This window comes from Dama dama, chromosome 15 (genome assembly GCF_033118175.1).
Source record: "Dama dama isolate Ldn47 chromosome 15, ASM3311817v1, whole genome shotgun sequence".
Classification (NCBI taxonomy): domain Eukaryota; kingdom Metazoa; phylum Chordata; class Mammalia; order Artiodactyla; family Cervidae; genus Dama; species Dama dama.
In genome coordinates, this window is record NC_083695.1 from 28,119,358 (window position 1) to 28,143,545 (window position 24,188).

General features: G+C 37.4%; 1 protein-coding gene and 1 non-coding gene across 5 annotated transcripts in view; one reads left to right on the forward strand and one right to left on the reverse strand.

Moving 5' to 3' along the window:
• TET1 (tet methylcytosine dioxygenase 1) overlaps positions 1-24,188 on the forward strand; it is a 129,828-nt gene that overhangs the window by 42,988 nt on the left and 62,652 nt on the right. For all 4 annotated transcript variants that reach the window (XM_061161666.1, XM_061161668.1, XM_061161670.1 and 1 more), the window contains one exon: positions 131-184. In XM_061161666.1, coding sequence (XP_061017649.1) covers positions 131-184 — 54 coding nt within the window. The remainder of the gene's footprint in view (positions 1-130; positions 185-24,188) is intronic.
• Positions 3,821-3,927, reverse strand: LOC133070821 (U6 spliceosomal RNA). The gene has a single exon (XR_009696225.1). It is a non-coding gene; the product is annotated as a U6 spliceosomal RNA (small nuclear RNA).

Here is a 24,188-nt window from a genome sequence, read left to right on the forward strand (position 1 = left end):
ACATGTTGATGATTTTAGATGGGATAAGTAGTTTTATAGAGAAATAGCCAAAAAAATTTGGGGGGGGGGGTGGGAGCTAATTTTTTTTTCTCTTAAACGGAGGCTCATTTTGCAATTTGATTTTTTTTAGGTTGTAAAGGAAAACAAGAGGCCCCAGAGGGAAAAGAAGCCCAAAGTTTTAAAGGTAATCAGCTATTGATTAAATCATATTTAATTTTTTTCCATTTCATATAGTATTTTTCTGTCACTGAGGGGTAAATTTGGAGTACAGTGGATGTGAGTTCTCCCAGATTTTCAGTAGATAAACGAATTTTCCCTCAACTAAAGTGTTTTCTCTCTCTTTCTCTTTCTTTCTCTCTTTTTATATGCTACATAATATGCATATTAGCATCCTTTATTTTCAACTCCACACAAGTCTGCAGAAGGAAAACTTTATATGCAAAGTGTTGTGAATAAAATTTGTGGCTTTTTTTGTAGCCCTCTTTGTAGCATCTGCATTTGTGCTGTTGCACCAGTGTGTAAACTTAAGCTCTTAAGGAGAAAGACACTGTTTAAAGTTGACAGCTATGATCCATTGTAGTTTTAATAGACCTTCCATTAGACACTATTTTATAATGTGTGATTTTTCTAAAGGAAAAGATGCTTAGAGGTTTTATTTCAATTTAAAATGTGTAAGCCATTGAGATTTTACAGCCAAATTACAATTGCTTAATCCCAAATTCTCATTATATCATCTTTAATTTTGGCATTCATGAAGCTGTAGGAATGAGCATGTTTCCTTTATTTTCAGTAATTTGCCTAATGAGTATTTAGTAGTTACCTAATTCACTTATAAGCTAGCAGTCTGTGTTATGAGCTTTGTCTGGTATTTAGCAGGGTTAATTTAAAATCATATCCATTACTAAAAGTTCAAGGCTAGCTTTAGTCTACTAAATAGGTGCTTATGTGTTAAAGGTTTCAGCTAGTATGTTGCTATTCTGAATGTAAGAATCTTGAGCAGGCAACCTGTTTAATTCAAGAAGACATTAAGCAATAAAATGACTAGTCTTTAAAATTATATTGTGTATATATAATTAAAAATATCTTATACTAATCTTAGTTTTTCTTTTGCAAATAAAGTGTTGGCACTCAAAGAGAAAGAACATGTTTGAACTATGGATGTGGCACATTTTTTTTCTCATCTGTTTCCTCAGTTGTGTACCTTGAAAATGCTATTGACATGCAGAACCAAACCTTGCATTGCTTTCTAATTTGTCTGACCACTTCAAGTTTCTGTTTCCTGTGTGTACACAGCATTGCCCTGTACATTTTTCATCAACCAACAAGTATTTATTGAATATTTACCACACAGTCAGTTGTGAGCTAGACACTGTGAAATGAATGAAATTGCTTGGCACAAATTCTCACTGGGCTTAGACAAATAGAATGCTGGTTATTTTCAAGGTAAAGTAAACCCTTCTCTCTTTTTCTTCTGCACATTGATCCACCTGCCTCCTTTTAATTTTTTCTCCTCCCCAAATTATAGAAGAATATCATTAAAATCCCTAAATGTATATCTTATTCTCTTTTCACACTTGCTCTATTGGGTATATCCATCTCAGGTATTTTGTCTTAAAATCTTCAAGTGAGAAATAGTTTTAGTCTTGCTGTTATAAATGCCTCTCAGATTTGTGTGTGGGGGTGGTGGGGAGGTGGGGAGGCAGGTGGGGGGTGCAGGTTGAGGGTGGGTGGGAAGGGGGCACTGAAAAAAAGGAAGGAAACTGTATGGACAAACTAATATGGTCTAACCCTGGTAGCTAAGTCATTACCTCCCTTTGCTTTGAGATAGAATTGGGCCTTGGGAATACTCTTGAATTCTGTTTATTTTGTTAGTCTGTGGGTGTCCTGTTACCTGAAATAAATTTCAGAAGTAAATATACTGTGTATTGCTTTTTTAATCGTGGCAATGAACTCTGACTTTTAAAAAGAAATAAGTGCCTGTGTGTGGCTGATATTCATGTGCCACAACAAGCAGAACCAAATTGTTGCTCACTTCCTCTGTAGTTATCAGTTGTTGTACAAGAGTAAGGAAATGCTCTAGAAAGAAAAAATTAATGATTTTCTGGTGTTGACATTTTAAAATGTTTTCTTTAATTTTCTGTTGGGCATACTTTTTTGTTCTTCTCCAAAGAAAGCTTTGTTTCTCTGCACCACAGAAGAAATGCTAAGATACTTTCAGATTTCAGCTTGATATGTGTAAAATACAGTTGAGCAAGTATAGAATTTATTTTTGGTAATGGCAAATTATTTAATGTCTGTTAAGTGTGCCTCACCCTTCCATTCCAGTTTTGATTAGATAGCCTCTCCAAACTGGATGTACCAGAGAAAACATGGGCACTTTTTCCCAGCAGAGTTCAAAAGCCATTAAAGCCCTGGTCCGCTGGACTCAGAAATGGTTGCAGGTGCAGTCTTTCCACAGCAGGCCTTGGGTCTCTCTGCTCAAGGAAAAAAGCCCGTCCATCCTACAGGGCTCCCAGGTCTTCTGTTTTGCAGCCTGGCGCTGGGAGCTGTGCCACTAGAAATAGTGGTAGGCTCGGACACTGCAAAAGTAGCCCCCGTACAACGCTGAGGACCATGATGGAGGTGACGAAGGTCTTGCAGCCAGTGTCAGCTAGTTGCTTGCCAGTGGGCATGTTGTTCCCTGGATGCTCCCACTCCCTCCTGGCCAACTGAGGCCTCCAACTTGCCTTGACCTCCTAGCACAGCTGGAGGCAGCACCCGGACCGGACCAGTTCAAGCATAGAATATTATGTAGCCCTAAAGGAGATGTTAAGAAAACTAAATCTACATTTTGGGAGGGAGGGTGGAGGAAAAGTAAAACTTTCCATTTAGGATTTTATGGGTAAGGACTTGACTTTACAGTCGACTTCTACTCAGGGTCAGTGATGGGAATATTCAGGTTACAGTTTTGCTTTTGGCCTTATGTCTGAGTTCTACTCTTCTTCCTTGGACTCTGGCCTCTAAAGTCTTAAAATCTCTTCAGTCCCTTGCTCTTGGTCAGGGTGGCTACTACCTATAAGTATCCTGATTGATTTTCATCTTCATAATCTATTAGAACGTAGTTGGGTAAATGAAGAGTCTGACTAAGGAAACTGGAAAGCTTGTCTCATCCTACTGTGAACCTGCTGACTAAATCCTGAATCTAGTTATGGGTTAAAATTGCCTGTTGCATCTCACACCTCTCATCTTTATTTATTTATTTATTTTTTACACCTCTCATCTTTATTTTTTTTTTTTTTTTTTTTTTAAATTTTTATTATTATTATTTTTTTTTCCAGTGGGTTTTGTCATACATTGCTATGAATCAGCCATGGATTTACATGTATTCCCAATCCCGATCCCCCCTCCCACCTCCCTCTCCACCCGATTCCTCTGGGTCTTCCCAGTGCACCAGGCAGGAGTACTTGTCTCGTGCATCCCACCTGGGCTGGTGATCTGTTTCACCATAGATAGTATACATGCTGTTCTTTTGAAATATCCCACCCTCACATTCTCCCAGAGAGTTCAAAAGTCTGTTCTGTATTTCTGTGTCTCTTTTTCTGTTCTGCATATAGGGTTATCGTTATCACCTTTCTAAATTCCATATACATGTGTCAGTATGCTATAATGTTCTTTATCTTTCTGGCTTACTTCACTCTGTATAATGGGCTCCAGCTTCATCCATCTCATTAGGACTGGTTCAAATGAATTCTTTTTAACGGCTGAGTAATATTCCATGGTGTATATGTACCACAGCTTCCTTATCCATTCATCTGCTGATGGGCATCTAGGTTGCTTCCATAAAAATATGGAACGCTTCACGAATTTGCGTGTCATCCTTGCGCAGGGGCCATGCTAATCTTCTCTGTATCGTTCCAATTTTAGTATATGTGCTGCCGAAGCGAGCACACACCTCTCATCTTTAAACAGTCTATTTGAATTGGTAATCTGTATTCATGCTGTTATAATTCAATATTTAGAATTATAAATAGTGATCTCACGTTCCTGACTAAAGAGAGCATTTTCTTCTAGCTGGAAGCACAGTTTCTGTCCAAAGTATTCTCATGTCCAGAATGGGTATCAAATGAGTGGGGGATGAGGTTGGGGTACTCAGCACAAACTCCTTCCTTACTGGTACTGGAAGGCAACGTTTCTGCCTTAACTCGCTGGAATTATTTTTATAGGTGACAGCTTATTAGCTGTGCTTTAATTGTTCACTTGAGTCTTGAGAAGGGTTAACGGATGAGATGATTTCAGGCCGGGTTTCATGAACGTGTACTTATGAGTGGCATGGTTTGGAACTCTTCTTGGCAGAAACCTTTATGTAAATTATCATAACTTTATGCTTTGGAGTAGAAGGATATATACTCTTAGAGAAAGTCAATTCTAGGTAACATCGCTTTGGTTAGGTTGTCAGTCATTGTCTCTGGAGAAAATCAGGTTGCTTAGTTAGTTGGAAATATTGGGGAGAATTTAAGAAAGAGTTTTTTTTTTTTTTTTAAGGGTGAGGGCAGGATTAAGAAAAATCAAGGGATGACAAAGCATCCCAGGGCTAAGGACAGCAGACACATTGCCACTCCTAAGCCTGAGGGGATAAGGGCTTGGGAGCAGAAAGTCAGTCGCTAAATAGAACAGGACTATTCTATTGTGTGGCCTATGGTAATGGGATCTTTCTTCAGCAAGGAAGTCCTGGGGAGGTGGGTATGGAAATAAATACTCTGCCCTCCAGTTTCTTGCTGCTTTCATTGGTTTATCCCAGTCAGAACCCAAAAGGAGAAAGGGAGCCTACTAATGAGATATATCTTGGTCAGCCTCCTGTGTCTTATAAGAGGGTGTAGAAGATGGAGTGGGGACCTGAAGGGACAAACAAAACATATTCAGCATCACTAAATGACCACAGGGACAGTATGATAGGGTCGAAACAGAACCATGATTATGTAAGAAAGTAACACTGACAGGGTTGGGTAAAGTTTATATAAGAACTCTTTACTATTTTTGCAACTTATCTGAAAATCTAAACTCATGTCAGCATAAAAGTATGGGTATCCCTGAGAGTGAATTGCATTTATACATTCTGTAATTTCTTGACTGGTAAGAAGCATTTTCTAGCTATTTGGTTATAAAATATCAAAGTATTATATTTTGAACAAATACTAAGAAATATCAGGGGATATTAAACCAGGAAATTGTCTACAAATGATTTAGAAAAGAAAAAAGAAAACGAACTGATCTTCCTGCTAGCTTCCGTGCTGGCAGCCCTGCTCTTCACTATTTCCTTCCTTCCTTGATGATGCTGATAAAAGAAGAAGTGGTTGAGGGGGCAGGGGGGTATGGAATGAGGGGAAATAGGACATGTCTCACTAAGAGAAGGACAAGATAATGGCGTGTTGCTATACTGATTAGTCTTTTTGAAACATGTTTTAAAAGGAGAATCAAATCATAAATGAATCACGTTTCATATGTGATCTTGATTTACATGACAGTGATATTTGAAATATTTAGTGCCATCAATCATTGCCTGGCACACAATTAATGCTCAATGAGTCTTCTTTCTTGAGAAACAGTATTACTAACATTCAGTCAATACTTTTTTAGCCCATACGGAATGCTGGGCTACAATGGTGTATAAGTCCAAAGTGATCTTTGCCCTCAAGGAGATTGAGGGCAAAAAAAAAAAAAAAAAAAAAGACAAATTAATAAATTACAAATTGTGGTATATACTTTGAGGGGGAAAAAAGCAAACCAAAAAAATTTCCAAGATAGAGCAAAACACCCCCTAGGGAAATTTACTTGGTACCTTTGAAAACTATTTCCTTCGTTTGTACATTGTTACATATACTAGTGAGGGTTCAAAAGTACCAAATTAGATACAATTGAGTTACCTTGTTTATCTTAAAAACTCCTTAAGCTACTAGAAATGAAAGATAACAGGGTTACTAAAGATTTGTCTCTGCAAGATTATCTACAACTTTGTTTCACTTAGTTAAATCATTGGTAAAGTGATAAACTTTTCTTAAGTCTAGTTATAAAGTAACTTTCTATGACTTATAGCAGCAACATGCTGCAAATTTTAGTGACATCCTATAGTGATCTTGATGGTTATTAGGGGTAGGGGGAGGCATACTGATAGTTTTTTTGTGTTTTGTGTTTGTTTTTAATTTTTTGACCACATCACATGGCATGTGAAATCTTAGTTCTCTGACAAGGGAACTGAACCTTTAACCTGTGCAGTTGAAGCTCAGAATTCTTACTAGACCACTGGGACGTCCTATGATAGTCTTACATAGTCCCGGGCAAGGAGTCCCAGACGTCTGAATATAACAGACCATCGGGGAGGAAAAAATTCAGAGTGAGTGGTAAAAGTATCCACAAAGGGATATCAGCTTTAAAAACAACAACAACAAAAGAAAACCCCACAAACGTATATATATATTGGAAGAAGATAATCTTAGCATATAAGGTGATCATATAAAACTTATGAATGTAGCTTTATGATTCAACAACACATGGTCCTTATTTTCCTCCTTATGTCATGTGCTGGCAAAAACTATCAAAGATGTGTGCTCATTCATCAATGTTTATTCACACGCTCAAAGGCACACATGGGGCTTCTGGTTTGCGTATCCAGAAATTGTAACATAGCATTTTGCCCAGGGATGATGAGACTGATTTCAGGGCTGAATTCTCACTAAGCCAGCTCACACACAGTCAAATCATTCATTTATCACTGGAACATGAACATTCCCAGTGATTCAAGACTCATGTCCATTTTGTAATTTCTAGGAATGATCCCAAACAGAATGAGAGTGAACAGAAGCCAAGTAGGGTAAATAGGCTTGAAGAAAATTTCATTCAGGCTACAAAAAAAGTCTGTTGAATTCTTCTGAGCTCAGAAAAGAACATATGCTTTGTGTCTTGAATCCTTATGCTCATCTGATAATGTGTTTGTGTTTTGATAGTGCTAGATTCATACTGTTTTCTGATGTCTGCCTTCTTTATGTATATCTCTCCATGTATTGGCTAGAATATCACTCAACAGATAGGTAAAAAGAGCCAAAATAGAAACTGTTAGTTAAATTTTTGTTAAAACCTTACTAGTGTCTGAAATAGTCTTCAAGTTGTAATTAATTTAATAATGGAATGCCTTTCAGTATTCAAAATGTGTCATAAAAATATGTTTTTAAAGATGTGATGGCAAGATTTGCCCACCATAGTGGCTTATTCAAGAGAAAGAAGATTACAGTGTCATTCTTTAACCTGTTCTTGTGCTTCATAGTTTTAAGTACTAACTTTTATTTCTTTTTGAACTAAAAACAGGACTTGCTGAACTTGAAAAATTTTAAGGGACGAGATGGTATAGTTTTATTATGTCTATAATTTAGTGATACATGGTTTTGATTAAAGCATAGGTTCTTTTCATGATTTTAGAGAACCAGATGTTAAATAATAAACTTATTTTAGGAAATTAGTTATTTTTAAGTAACAAAACTATTTATTTTAAACATTATTGTCTGTTGTTTAATTTTAAATTTTGTACACAAAAATACACATAGGATCATAAGATTATTATAGACATAAGCAAATTATTTAATACATGTTACATTGGTTATGATATCTAGACACATAGAAATTTCTCAATTAGTGGTATTATTATTAAATCTAAAAATATAATTTATCCTACTAAAAATATTAAGTGAGCCTTTAAGAAAATATGTATTTTTTTTTTTTTTTTTACCAATATGTTCACTTTCTTTCTATCTCCCAAGCCTTGCCTTTCTTTTTAAAAATGTCATTTCTGCTTTTTGTAATGAGAAGTATCAGAAAAAAGACTTTAAACCTTGAAAATAATAAATTTCTCTTTCCCCCTTTTTTATATGTATGTATTTTATAGAATCAATAATTCTATAATAAAGACTAGAATATCATCAGTATGAAAAATAATCTCACAGTTGATGATTAGTTTCTATTATAGAATTCAGCTGCACAATGGAGATAAACACAGAATAGACTTGTAGACACGGTGTTGGGGGGAGCAGAGGGTGGGATGTGTGGAGAGATTAACATGGAAACATATTAACATGGAAACATTATCATATGTAATATAGTCAATGGGAATTTGCCCTATGACTCAGGGAAAGTTCTGGAACAACTTAGAGGGGTGGGATGGGGAGGGAGGTGGTGAGAGGGTCAAAAGGGAGGGCACATATATATATTTATGACTGCTTCATGTTGCTGTTTGGCAGAAGCCAACACAATACTGTAAAGCAATTATCCATCAATTAAAAACAAACAAATTTAAAAAAAACTCAGCTGCAAAGAAAAATGTGGACTAGGATGAACACTTGAAACAGGATATAAGTTATAGTGTTGTTTGCAAGTTATGTACCTTAAGCATGATTTCTTCTAGATAAGAATCACATGAGAACATTCTCACTCAATTATCACGAAGTTTAAATATCTTAAATATCTGAATATATTTTTTTCTTGGAAAAATATTTTTATTCATACTTATTATCTTGTGTATTCATTCTACTTTAGAAAGGGGGAAAATCTAATAACTGTTTATTCCACTTCTTGAAAGTTAAATTAAAGTTTAACTAATGTTGTTTTAGATATAACTTCTCTGATAATAGAAAACCCAAATCTGAAATTTTCTTGAGTTTCTTTTTTTTTTATTTTTTTGCCACTTGGCTTCTGGGATCTCATTCCACTACTTAGATGTAGTAGTTCCACTACTAAGGATGGAACCTGTGCTCCCTGCATTGGAAGCATGGAGATGTAACCACTGGACTTCCATGGAGGTCCCTGAGTATTTAAATTTTGATATGATAAGGTATTTAGTGCTTTTGACTACTTTTCATTTTAAAATTTAAACTGTGTGTTTTTTTGTGGTTGTAGCAGTACCCAAAGGAAGGTGCTTGACTGAGGGAAAATTTATTGAACTCTCTGAGAACTGTTTTCATTATCTTTAAAGGGGGAGCAATAAGTAATCCACAGGGTTGTTTCAGTTCAGTTCAGTCGCTCAGTCATGTCCAACTCCTTGCAACCCCATGAATCACAGCATACCAGGCCTCCCTGTCCATCACCAACTCCCGGAGTTTACTCAAACTCATGTCCATCGAGTCGGTGATGCCATCCAGCCATCTCATCCTCTGTCGTTCCCTTCTCCTGCCCTCAATCCCACCCAGCATCAGGGTCTTTTCCAATGAGTCAACTCTTCGCATGAGGTGGCCAAAGTATTGGAGTTTCAGATTCAGCATCAGTCCTTCCAATGAATGCCCAGGACTGATCTCCTTTAGGATGGACTGGTTGGACCTCCTTGCAGTCCAAGGGACTCTCAAGAGTCTTCTCCAACACCACAGTTCAAAAGCACCTATTCTTCAGCACTCAGCTTTCTTTATAGTCCAACTCTCGCATCCATACATGACCACTGGAAAAACCATAGCCTTGACTAGACGGACCTTTGTTAACAAAGTAATGTCTCTGCTTTTTAATATGCTGTCTAGGTTGGTCATCACTTTCCTTCCAAGGAGTAAGCGTCTTTTAATTTCATGGGTGCAGTCACCATCTGCGGTGATTTTGGAGCCCCCAAAAATAAAGTCTGACACTCTTTCCACTGTTTCCCCATCTATTTCCCATGAAGTGATGGGACCAGATGCCATGATCTTAGTTTTCTGAATGTTGAGCTTTAAGCCAACTTTTTCACTTTGCTCCTTCACGTTCATCCAGAGGCTTTTTAGTTCCTCTTCACTTTCTGCCATAAAGGTTGTTTAGCAGATTACATAATTTTAATTTTGCTAAATTTATCCCATACAGAGTGGATGGTTATTAAATGATAGCTCTCAACATCATGACTATTTTTGTTATGACTTAATATAAAATAAAATCCTTTATAGAATATTGATGTGTTTAGATTTTTGGTTGCTTTTATTATCCTGTAAGCTAGATTGTAAACTTCTTAGGTTTAGAGCAGCATTCAACTTTGTGTTCTGCAGTCTTAGAGCAATATCTTCTACTTACCAACTCAATAAGTGTTGGTTTAATGAATGATTGAATGAATGCATTTTATGGCCTGACTTTAGTCAGTTAGGTCTAAACTGCTGAAATTATTATAGTGGCATCTAGGTGTGTAAGGGAGACTACTTTCTGAAATCATCAGGCCTGTCTTGGATAGTATTGATAATGAATTGCTATGGAAATCAGGATATATATATTATATATATATATAATATTATATAAATATAATATATACTATATAAATATAATATATACTATATAAATATAATATATACTATATAAATTATATAAATATAATATATGTATTAAATTTGGTTAATTCTTCAAATTTTATATGAAAAAAATCAAACCTACAGAAAAGATGAAAGAATGACATTGTGCATCAGTACTCTTTCTTTTCTTTTGCTGAGCCCTGTGACGTTTTACCTATAAATATTGCAGCATGCCTCTCCTTACCTATAATACAATGATTATACTGAAGACTTTTAATGATTCAGAAGATACTGTCCCTTTAAAAATCTTCTCAATTGTTCTTCCCCTCCTTCTAAATCCCTTTTAGCTGTTTCCTCCTGATCCAGCCTGTAATCTTAGATCACATCTTGGATTTGGTTGTCTTGCCTCTTTGCACTCCTTTATCCCCTCTTCCTACTATTGTGTGGGTGTGTGTTTCTTCATTGGTGATTTTGAACACTACTTCTCTTTCTTTACATTTTTGTAAAATGTTTTGATTTGAAAATGAAGTCATCTGGGTAAATTACAATAAATTTCAGGTTTCAGATAGGTTATCCAATCTACATTAACTATTGGGGCCTTTGTTGGAGATTGTCCAATGCTTCCTGGATTGGATCCTAAATTCTTAATTAGAGGAGATTAACAGATTGGAAAACTAAATGTGGTTGGCTAAACTTAGAGATTAAATTGACCTGCCACATCTATACCAAGTGGTAGCAGGGAGTGGAAGAGAAAAGGATGCCTTAATTATTGGCTTTCTGAAATAAAGAAAAAAAACGAGGTAGCAGTATTTATATAGCCATGGGGAAGCACTTGTATAAGTACTATTATTGGCTTGAAATCAGGGTATTGATGAAACTTATAAAACTCTGAATGTTATTTGCAGATTAAAATAAAAGGAAGCTATTTCAAAACAATGATTTTTGTCACTCTGCACACTTGAAATCTAGTTTATGTCTCACTTAATGGATAGTATAAAATAGCTGCACTGTAGGTTAGAACATTTCATCAGAAATTTAATCCAGTTATCCAGGGTTTATTTAAAGCCTCTGATATTTGATCACTTCCTTAAAAAGTTGGAACCATCAGAAAGCTGAGTTACCTGGGCCATGTTTTCTAAGATACTGTGCATCATGACATACCATACTTATATAAGGGACAGTCTAACTTCTGCTCAGTATAATCGCTATTGAAAAATTGTCTGTCATGACTAACTTATGTGCTGCCCATGGCCAGAAAAAAAGACAATCTAAACAATGTATTTTCTATTTTGATTTTCAACTAAGAAAATTCAGTAGTATTTGTTGGTCAAACCATGTAATATGCTCAACTCCAAAATGAGAAAGCATCTCATCTTCCTACTTCATTCTTGTTAGCTTCATTAAAATTTAAAAAATACCTTGACATAATTTCAAACAATAGAAAAGTTGTAATAGTACAAAGTATTCTCATATACCATTCACCTAGTTTACTCATGTTAACATTTTATCTTATTTGCTTTATGTCTTCTCATGTAGATTTTCCCCCCTTGAATTATTTGAGAGTAATTTCAGATCGGAGGTCTCTTTACCCCTAAATACTAAAGTGTGTATTTGCTGTAAACAAAGACCTCTTCTTGCATAGCTATAGTACCATGATCAAAATTGGAAATTAACATTGATACAATATTATTACCATCTACTGATCAAAATTCACTGTCTGTCCTTAATGCAGTACATAATCTTAGATTATGAATTGCATTCAGTTATTCTATCTCTTTAATCTTGTCAGTCTGACATTTTCAAAGAGTATATATACCTTAGTTAGAATGTCTCTTAATTTGGGTTTATTTGATGTTTGCTCAAATGCAGTACTTGGATGCAATCTCAAAAACGACAGAACGATCTCTGTTCGTTTCCAAGGCAAACCATTCAATATCACAGTAATCCAAGTCTATGCCCCAACCAGTAATGCTGAAGAAGCTGAAGTTGAACAGTTCTATGAAGACCTACAAGACCTTCTAGAACTAACACCCAAAAAAAGATGTCTTTTCATTATAGGGGATGGAAAGTAGGAAGTCAAGAAATACCTGAAGTAACAGGCAAATTTGGCCTTGGAGTACAGAATGAAACAGGGCAAAGGCTAATAGAGTTTTGCCAAGAGAATGCACTGGTCATAGCAAACACCCTCTTCCAACAACACAAGAGAAGACTCTACACATGGACTTCACCAGATGGTCAATACCAAAATCAGATTGATTATATTCTTTGCAGCCAAAGATGGAGAAGCTCTATACAGACTGGGAGCTGACTGTGGCTCAGATCACAAACACCTTATTGCCAAATTCACTTAAATTGAAGAAAGTAGGGAAAACCTCTAAACCATTTAGGTATGACCTAAATCAATCCCTTATGACTGTACAGTGGAAGTGACAAACAGATTCAAGGGATTACATCTGACAGACAGAGTGCCTGAAAAACTATGGACAGAGGTTCATGACTTTGTACAGGAGGCAGTGATCAAGACCATCCCCAAGAAAAAGAAATGCAAAAAGGCAAAATGGTCATTTGAGGAAGCCTTACAATTAGCTGTCAAAAGAACAGAAGAGAAAAGCAAAGGAGAAAAGGAAAGATATACCCATTAGAATGCAGAGTTCCACAGACTTAGCAAGGAGAGATAAGAAAGCCTTCCTCAGTGATCAATACAAAGAAATAAAGGAAAACAATAGAATGGGAAAGACTACTCATTGGAAAAGATCCTGATGCTGGGAAAGAGTGAAGGCAGGAGGAGAAGGGGATGACAGAGGATGAGATGATTGGATGGCATCACCGACTCAATGGACGTGAGTTTAAGTGAGTTCCGGGAGCTGGTGATAGATGGGGAAGCCTGGCATACTGCAGTCCATGAGGTCGGAAAGAATGGGACACGACTGAGCCACTGAACTGATGTTTGCTCATGATTAGATTCAGATTATGCATTTTTAACAAGAATGCCACAGAAGTGAATTAGTGGTGTTTTGGTTTTTATTGTTGTTGTTGGTTTTGTTTTTGTTTCTGCCTGTGCTGGGTCTTCACTGTGGTACACATGGGCTCAGGCTCAAACCTCTGTTCCCTGCATTGGAAGGCAGATTCGGTTTTTTTGTTTTTTAATTTATTTATTTTTAATTGGAGGATAATTGCTTTACAACATTGTGTTGAATTTTGCCATACATCAACATGGAAGGCAGAGTCTTAACCTGTGGAACACCAGCAAAGTTCTGTTATTTTTTTGTTTTTTTCGGTGAGTCATATCTGAAAGCACGTGATGTCAGTTTTTTCCCTTACTATGTTCTTAACATTGATCTCTTGGTTAATGTGGCATCTGCCAAGTTTCTCCTAAATTACCCTTTTTCCTTTTGTAATAAATTTCTCCTGTAGAGATGCTTTAAGAGTGTGTAAGCATTCTGTTACTTCTTGGTTTTTAGTAACCATTCATGTTTCTTGTCTGATATAATTATGTTGGACTTCATTTTAAGCTGAACATTTTATTTTGTATTTTGTTATCTTTAAGTCATCTTAACTTTCCTTTGGACATAGAAATGGCACATATTTTAAGTTTTGGAGGTTAAATGAAGGAAGCTTTTCAATAATAATGAAAAATGCCTATGACTCTTTAATGTCCTACTGCACAGTGTAACCAAATGGTTCATTTTGGTTGAGAAAATTGGATTCAGGTCACTGTATGATCAAATGTGGGTATGGTAAGTATCTGGGATGTTGAAAAATGCAAGTGAGAAGATGATGAGGCTAAGTAGGCTTAGGACTGGAAGAGAATGTGACTCAGACTTCATTCCTTCTTTATCTTGCCCTTTCCACTCTTATCTTCCACACAACCCTATCTTACAAAAAGCTCAATACAAAAGAAAGAAGGCTAACTCAGAGGAACTCAGTGGAGACAAAGTAAAGTAGAAGATAACCGGTCAATCAGTAACAGCTTACTCCCTCAATCTAGGACAAAGTAGCATTAAAGACAAAAAAAAAAAAAAAAAAAGATTTGTTTATGAGCTAGATAGGAAATAAATTACATTAATCATCTTTCAGGATGTGTATAAATTACAAAACGTACAAAATTAACTCCAGGTGACATTTATAGATTATCAGAATAGCAGCAAAAGTATACTCGCACCCAAGGTACAATTAATGATTTGAGACAAATATTAAGAGTGTAGTCAGAATTTTGTTGAGTAAGAAAATACAAACATCAGTATGATTTAAAAGGAAATCCAATGAACTCATTTAAACTCGTTTTAAATTACTAAAGACAGAATAATCTTGAAGGAAATTCAAACAGAAATGTATGAAGAAGCAGAGGTCAGGCCCCCCTCAATCTGTGGGGGACCCAAGCAGAGGACAAGCTCTCCTCAATCTGCAGGGGACACGAGCAGAGGATAGGCCCCCTGCAGACATGAGCAAAGCACAGGCCCCCCTCTGTCTTCAGGGGATGCCAGCAGAAGACAGGCACCCCCCCCCCCCCAATCTGTGGGGGACGCGAGCAGAGAACAGGACCCCTCTCAATCTGCAGGGGACTTGAGCAGAGGACAGGCCCCCTGCAGACACCAACAGAGGACAGGCCCCCCTCAATCTGTGGGGGACCCAAGCAGAGGACAAGCTCTCCTCAATCTGCAGGGGACACGAGCAGAGGATAGGCCCCCTGCAGACATGAGCAAAGCACAGGCCCCCCTCTGTCTTCAGGGGATGCCAGCAGAAGACAGGCACCCCCCCCCAATCTGTGGGGGACATGAGCAGAGAACAGGACCCCCCTCAATCTGCAGGGGACTTGAGCAGAGGACAGGCCCCCCTCAATCTGCAGGGGACTTGAGCAGAGGACAGGCCCCCTGCAGACACCAACAGAGGACAGGACCCCCTCAGTCTGCAGGGGACTCGAGCAGAGGACAGGATCCCTCAATCTGTGGGGAACTCAAGCAGAGGACAGGACCCCCTCAGTCTACAGGGGACTCTATCAGAGGTCAGGGCCCCCTCAATCTGCAGGGGACCCAAGCAGAGCACAAGCCTCTGGGTCCTGGGGCTGCATGCCAGGCCTGGGGCTCCATTCCTCCCCTGTTGCTCAGCTACTGCCCCTATAGCTGAGTGACCACACCTTGCTTATGACGTGGTTGTGGGCATACAAGGTCTGTCACATGCTTTTCAGCCATCCCCCTGGCTTCGGGACTCCGAGATACTAGAGATGCCCTGAAGTCCAGCCACACTACAGCTGTCATCTCTGCGCCTAGCTGACCCCACTTGGAGGAGGTCTCTGGGCCCCTGGCTACCCCCTGGGACTTTATAGCCTGCCGGCAGCCCCCAGCCTCTGCAGGTTCAAAGCCTCAGCCCTCTGAGTCCCTAGGCCCAGCATGGGCCATACTCACCTCCCATGCCAGGAGTGACTGGGACCCTGTGAAACATCCTGCGGGTTCTGAGTCAGGTGACTGGGAGAGGCTACCTGGGGAAGAAAACATACAACATAAGCTCTTAACAAAAAAAGCCCCAGCATGTCTTCACACGGGAATAAATTTGGAGGAACAGAAAAAAAAAAAAAAAAGAAATGTATGAATAAAATGAAAAACGTTCTTTATATTCATTGTCCCTCCCTTCTTTAACCCTCCTTACTCTCACATCTGAAGAGTGGATCCTCTTAGTAGTTTTGTGGGTATTAAATAACAGCCTTATTTATTTATTTGGCTGTGCCAGATCTTAGTTGCAGCATGTAGACTCTTTAGTTGTGGCATGTGGGATCTAATTCCCTGACCAGGGATCGAACCCAGGCCTCCTGAATTGGGATCATGAAGCCTTAATCACTGGATCAGCAGCTTCCCTCGTAGCTCAGATGGTAGAGAATCTGCCTGCAATATAGGAGACCCAGGTTCGATACCTGCGTTGGGGAGATCCCCTGAGGAAGGGAATGGCAACCTACTTCAGTATTCTTCCCTGGAGAATTCCATGGACTGGGAAGCCTGGCAGGCTACAATCCATGGGATTGCATGAGTGAGGGAATAAAACTTTGACTTTCACTGGGAAAGTCCCTAGCCTCATTTTTTTTTTTTTGTATTTATTTATTTTTTAGTTCTACCAGTTTCTTGCTACCAACCCATCTCCATCCACCCTCGTGCACACACGATCAGTCATGTAATCCCATGGACTTCAGCCCGCCAGACTCCTCTGTCCATGGATTTTTCCAGGCAAGAATACTGGAGTGGGTTGCCATTTCCTTCTCCATACTAGCCTCATTTTTTGAAATGTATTTTATATACAGTGAAATAGCCAGGTCTTAAAAATATTACTCAACCAGTTTTGATGAATGCACAGTAAGACATCCATCTTTTCTGTCATCCTAACACCTCTTCCTAGTCAATCTGCTCCCCCTCCAAGCAACTACTGGGATTTATTTCTATCACCATAGGTTGATTTTGCATTTTCTATAATTTTTTCACATATGGGATTTTATAGAATATATTTTTCTGGGAGTATTTAGTGTTGTGCATGGATCACCACAATCAATTTTAGAACCTTTTCCTTATCCCCCCAAATAACCTATTTCATAGAAAAAGAATCATATTTTGTAAGTGGTTTCTTTCATTTAACATAATGCTTTCAAGATTCATCCATGTTGTAGCATGTACCCTTCTTCCCTTCCTGCATAATATTCCATTGTATGTATGCAGCACATTTTATTTACCCAGTCACCAGCTGATGTCCTTTTGAGTTATTTCCACTTTTTGGCTCTTCTGAACAATGCTGATATGTGCATTCACTACAGGTTTTTGTGTAGACATGTTTTCATTTCTCATGGATACATACCTAGGAATGGAATTGCTCAGTCATGTTAATTCTATGTTTAACTCTTAGTGGAACTGCCCATGTATGAGAGACCCAATTTCTCTACATTCAGGCCAATACATTCTTATGCAAGGCCTTTTTTTGGGTGTGAACAAATATTTTCATTTATCTTGCACAAGTAGAATTTGAATTGCTTGTAGGGTAGGTGTATGTTTAATATTTTAAGACTCTTTCACTGAAATTATGAGAATGTTAATTGCTCTGCATCTTCTCCAACATTTGGCGTGTCAGTTGTTTTATTTAGTCATTCTAGTTATAGCTATGTTCTTGTCAATTGTTATCCATTAAATGGCTCTATAATAGCTGCTTTAATTACAACAATGTATTTATTTTAAACATTTTGTTATTTATTTATTTTTGGTTCACTGGGTCTTTGTTGCTGCACTTGGACTATTTTCTAGTTGTGGTTCAAGGGCTTCTCCTTTGGTGGCTTCTTTTGCTGGGGAGAATGGGCTCTAGGTGCACGAATTCAGTAGTTGCAGTGTGCAGGCTTAGTTGCCCCACGAGGCATGTGGAATCTTCCTGGATCAGGGATTGATCCTGTGTCCCCTGCATTGGCAGGCAGATTCCTAGCCTCTGGACCACCAGGAAAGTCTTGCTGTAATTTATTTTTGAATAATAGTCTATATATTACCTAAAATAGTAGCATTATCAAATTACAATAGCATTTTCAGGAAAATATTACTGTTCAGGAGAAATAATTGGCTTCCGCTTTTTCATCATTATAAGTATTGCTAAAATAAATATCCTTGATTGAACACAGATTTTTTAAGATATTATATAATATATGAACAGTTCAGATAACATTAAACCTATAATAGCAATATGAAAAAAAAAGTTAAAGGTGACATAATTTTTTTGTAAGAGTTTGTGTTTAGTTTTGTTAACTGTAAAGAGGAGACAACTCATCCTGTAGCTTTGTTGTTTATTGGCCTTTAATCTTTAGATTAAAACACAGATAGAACATAGAAAAGAGGAATTGAAGTTCAAGATGTTTCCTGATGGCATAAAAACCTCATGCTTGGTCTAAAAAGAGCCCAAATTTCTAATTAAAGTAGATTACATCACATAACACTGACAGTAGTTGTAAACAGGAGCACTTGCAAATAACATCAGTAAGATTTATGATGTTATGGGGAACAAAAGAGGTGCCTGGAAGTTTAAAATAAAGGAGAAAAAAACCTAGTAAGTTGTCAGCTTCACAAAAGAAGAAATATAAATGTTCAAGAAATAATTTTTAAATGGTCAGCCTCCATAATAAGTTGAAAAGCATACATTATTCTCTTTTTTCCTTGTCATATGAATTTGGAAAGCTAAAAGAACATGATTAGAAAATATGGAAAATTTGACTTAAAATGGGACAGTCTAGGCATTCTGTGAGAAAAGACATTGGTACTATCTTCCTTCTTCCCAGGTGCTGAAATGGTAAAGAATCCGCCGGCCAGTGCAGGAGACCTGGGTTCAATCCTTTGGTCGGCAAGATCCCCTAGAGTAGGAAATGGCAAGCCACTTCAGTCTCCTTGCTTGGAAAATTCCATGGATAGAGGAGCCTGGCAGGCTACAGTCATGGGTTCTGAGAGTCAGCCACTGAGCACTACCACTAGCTTTCTGGAGAGCAATTTGGATAGTCTTGAAAGTGTATGGCTACTTCAGTCTAAAGAAAGGACTCAGAGCCCTTTGTTTTATTCTATGGAGTGTAATCCATCACTGATCTATAACTGAAGGGTTAAGGGAGACTTGCCACATCAGGTTCCCAGGATAAAGTAGGACTGATGGATGACGGGTGGGACGAAACAGCACACTGGACAGTCCCTTGTTACTGTGAGCACTTAAGCAGGGGTTGGTGGATTGCTTGATAGAGGTATTACAGATAGTTCGTGCTTGGCCTCACTAGATGGACTCTGTGCCCTTGAAAATCTCTTCTAACCTTGAGATCCTCTCAGCAGCCCAGCTTAAGCAGAAAACACAGATGGCCACTTCATAACTTACTTAGCCACTAAGCTTGTGTAGTAAGGGTTTTATATCAGAGCATGGTTAGCCTCTGGTGTATCTGTCCCATAATTAGTAAAACCCAGCTGGCACCGCAGGCAAAGGGTAAGATGTATAGAACTTCAATGTAAATAACTTAAAAATGCCAGACATGAAATAGTCCACTATTTTTATGTAGCTGGGTTCTCACTTCTTAGAACTAATGATGTGTAAGTTGAGCTCAAAGTGAATTTTTCTTGGGATGTGCAAAGGAGATTATTGCATTTGCTGGTATCATTGTGTTTCCTAGTACCAAGTACATTGTTTTATGATTTGTTGCCTACTGCCAATGCAAATCCTTTTTTATCACTTCTTCAGAATTTCAGCTTTGGATTTATTCCCGCCAGACATTTCCATATTTTTAAGATGAATTCTACACTTCTCTTTATTTCCATGATAATTCCATGAAGCAATATAATAGTTTTAACAAACTTATTTTTCTTGTTTTGTATTTATTTTACTATACAAAAACATCAAACTTTATTTTTTTTTAAATAAATTTTTTCCATCCTGCATTGAGATATACTTGACATATAACACTACAAAAGGTTATGGTGTGTAATGTGATAATTTGGTATATGTGTATGTTTTGAAATGATTATCACATTTTTATGTTCTTTTGGAATCAGTGAAGTTTTCTTCTCTTTTAGTAGTTTGTAGCATTAGCCTCATTAATTACTGGCTAAAATTTTGCTCTTTGCTGTGTTTTTAAATTAACTGTTAGTTAAAAAGTCTTAGACATCATTTGAATCTCTACTAGACAAGTATTGCTTGTCCCTGGCAAAAGTCCTTTGTTTACCATATTTAATCCAGTCTTTAGTCCTTCTGATTGCTCATCCCCAAGCTGATGTGTCTGAATCACTTTTGCAAGTAGAATACCAAGAGACCTTGTTGGAATTGCTTCATTATCAATGTCCAAATGTATAACATCTGCTGAGGTTTCTTCCTGCCTGGAGCCTTGTGTTCTCAAAACTCCCATTAGTTTCCATGGATGTCGTCTCATTTGTTAGCAAGCATCAAACTGGTTTAAGGACAGACCACTAAAGGCTAGCTGGCAGCTTTCCAGAGATGTAAATTTAGGGTCAAGTTGTGACTTTATAATCCTTAAAAGATAGGTGAGAAAAATTCAGCAGTAACAAAAAACCATCAGTGTTCACAGATTAGGAAATCATTTTCTGGTGCTCTTTTTGTTTACTTTTATTAAAAGCCTTATATTTGTTTGTCAGTCTTTACAACCATACTTAGTGGATGATATTAAAACTTAAGGATTTCGCATTTCATTGTGTAACACCAGGCTTTCGGAAACTATAAAATTCGGAAACTTTTTCCGATTTATGATTTTATTCTTGTGTTCCTTTTCCTTTATTTGATTTATATCCTACGTTTAAGATGTTTAAGAGGATTTAAAAAGTAATGGAGTTGTAGATTTGAATTTGCCTGTTTATAGTTGTTAAAGAAGTACTTGAAAGGGGAAAATGCAGTGCCTTCCTCTACATGATCAAATGACTTCTAAATTATTATTTTTTGTACTGTCTATATTTCCTCGTAATGCCTTTATTTTCATCTATGACATTTTGTTTGCCCTATGAAGTACTTGAAACAAAGATGGCAATGCCAGTGCTAATGTTTTATTTCAAATATTATGTGTCCAAGCAGATACTGAAGTAGCTTTTCCTTTAATTGTAAATTTATTTGTTGTGGACTATGAGCCTCCTCCAACTTACCCAGATGGACAGTATTAACATTTGTCTCATACTCTTTCAAATCACTTTTGTTACATATGAAAGCATACATACAGAGAGTGGTATCATACTCTAACATTTTGCCATATGCTTTTTAAATTTCAGTTCTGAAATAATACATGCAGAGTTCATGTAAGACATTTGTGTAGTTCAGAATTATTACAAGAACAGTCAATCACCAGTCAAGTGGTTAAGAAATAGAATATTGCCAATACTGCAACCATCTGTGCGTATCCTTCTACCATCTCATCACCTTCCCAACCTCCAAAGGAAACTTCTTTCCTGCCCTTAGGATAATCATTTCTTTACTCGTTTATATAAAGTTTTGTCATTCCTGTATGCATCTTCAATACTGTAGTTCTTTTGTGTGTGTGTGTGTGTGTGTGTGTGTGTAATAAAGTTTTATTAAAGTATAAAGGAGATAGAGAAAGCTTCTGACATAGGCATCAGAAGGGGGCAAAAGAGTACCCCTTTGCTAGTGTTAGCAATGGAGTTATATACTCTCCAATGAATCCAATACTGTAGTTCTTAAGGGTAAATTTCTACAGGATAAATACCTAGGAGGGAGATGAGCGTGTAGTTAAAAGAAAATTTTTTCTCTTGAATAAAATTATTTTTTTCCCATTACAAGAATTAGATTGTATTATATTACTTCTTTGTGGCTTCATTGTTCTAATATTAAATTTATGTACTTCTTGTTGGGTCAGAGTAAGTAGATTTCTATCATGATTTTAATAAATTGAGAAATATGGGTTTAAGGGTACTATTTAAAGACGTAAAGGGAATCAATCATAAAATCAAAATAGTGTGTCTTTTAAATTAATAGAGTAAAAGCAAAGAAAAATAATCCATTTAACAAATATAGACCCAACCTAAAAGAAATGCCACAGACTGAATAAATAAAACAAAATCTAAATGATCTATTGTTCACAAGACACAATCCTAAAAGCAATGAGGGTTGAAATGCAAAGAATGGGCAAAAGATTTTCCAGAAAAGTGTAAACAAACATAATGTACTTCAGGTATAAATTGAAATTTTTTAATAGTTATTTTCCTCTAAATTTAAACTTAAACCTAGAGCAACAAGTTTATCACCTCTAGATATTATCAATCCTTATTCTTTATAGTCTGACATTTTTAAGTGATTATATTATTCTCATCTTTAAAATTATTACTGAGGTTTTTTTCCAGCCTTACTGAGGTATAATTGACAAATAAAGGGAATTTCCTGGCAGTCCAGTGGTTAGGACTCTGAGCTTTCACTGCTGAGGGCGTAGATTCAATCCCTGGTCAGGAAACTAGGTAGGATCCCACAGATTACCTAGTGTAGCTTTCCCCCTCCACCACCACAAAAAAATTGGCAAATAGATTTGCAAGCTATTTAAAGTGTACAATGTGAAGAGTATTCCCTCTTTTGAGTTAATTAGCATGGCTTTATCTTTCCCTTTCTCATAGATTTACCTTTCTTTTTCGTTTTTCTTACTGAAAACATGTAAATCCTACTCTCTTGTTGTTGTTCTTTTAATTAACAAATCATTCTGATTATTCTGAGACTCCATGGACCATAGCCAACCAGGCTCATCTGTCCATGGGATTTCCTAGGCAAGAATACTGGAGTGGGTTGCCATTTCCTTCTCGGGATCTTCCCAACCCAGGGATTGAACCCAAGTGTCCTGCGTTGGCAGGCAAATTCTTTACCACTGAGCCCCTGGAGTCTATTCTTTTAGCAAATTTCAGTTGCACAGTACATTCTCATCAACTATAGTTACTAAATTATACATTAGGACCTCGGACCTTATTCATTGTATAACTGAAAGCTTGTACCCTTTTACCAACCTCTCCGTTTCTCTCATGCCCCAGCTGCTGGCAATCAATTTTTACTCTATTTCTGTGAGTTTGATTTTTTTTTTTTCATATTCCATATGTGTGTGTGTGTGTGTATATATGTGTGTATATATATATGATACCATGCAATATTTATCTTTCTCTGTGTAACATGTTTCTTTTAGCATAATGCCCATTAGGTTCATCCATGTTGTTGCAAATGATAGGAATTCCTTCCTTTTCTCGATATGTGGGGCCACCCAAGACGGACGGGTCATGGTGGAGAGGTCTGACACAATGTGGTCCACTGGAGAAGGGAATGGCAAACCACTTCAGTATTCTTCCCTTGGGAACCCCATGAACAGTATGAAAAAGCAAAAAGATAGGACAATGAAAGATGAACTCCCCAGGTCGGTAGGTGCCCAATATGCTACCAGAGATCAGTGGAGAAATAACTACAGAAAGAATGAAGGGATGGAGCCAAAGCAAAAGCAACACCCAGTTGTGGATGGGACTGGTGATAGAATCAAGGTTCCATGCTGTAAAGAGCAATGTTGCATAGGAACCTGGAATCATAGGTCCATGAATCAAGGCAAATTGGAAGTGGTCAAACAAGAGATAGCATGAGTGAATGTCGACATTCTAGGAATCAGCGAACTAAGATGGACTGGAATGGGTGAATTTAATCAGATGACCATTATATCTACTACTGTGGGCAGGAATCCCTTAGAAGAAATGGAGTAGCCATCATAGTCAACAAAAGAGTGTGAAATGCAGTACTTGGATACAATCTCTAAAGCGACAGAATGATCTCTGTTCGTTTCCAAGGCAAACCATTCAATATCACGGTAATCCAAGTCTATGCTCTGACCAGTAATGCTGAAGAAGCTGAACAGTTCTATGAAGACCTACAAGACCTTCTAGAACTAACACCCAAAAAAAGATGTCCTCTTCATTATAGGGGATTGGAATGCAAAAGTAGGAAGTCAACAAACACCTGGAGTAACAGGCAAATTTGGCCTTGGAGTACAGAATGAAGCAGGGCAAAGGCTAATAAAGTTCTGCCAAGAGAATGCACTGGTCATAGCAAACACCCTCTTCCAACAACACAAGAGAAGATTCTACACATGGACATCACCAGATGGTCAACACCGAAATCAGATTGATTATATCCTTTGCGGCCAACGATGGAGAACCTCTATACAGTCAACAAAAACAAGACTGGGAGCTGACTATGACTCAGATCGTGAACTCCTTATTGCCAAATTCAGACTTAAATTGAAGAAAGTGGGAAAACCACTAGACCATTCAGGTATGATCTAAAGCAAATCCCTTATGACTATACAGTGGAAGTGAGAAATAGATTTAACAGACTAGATCTGATAGACAGAGAACCTGATGAACTATGGACGGAGGTTCATGACATTGTCCAAGAGACAGGGAGCAAGATCATCCCCAAGGAAAAAAAAATGCAAAA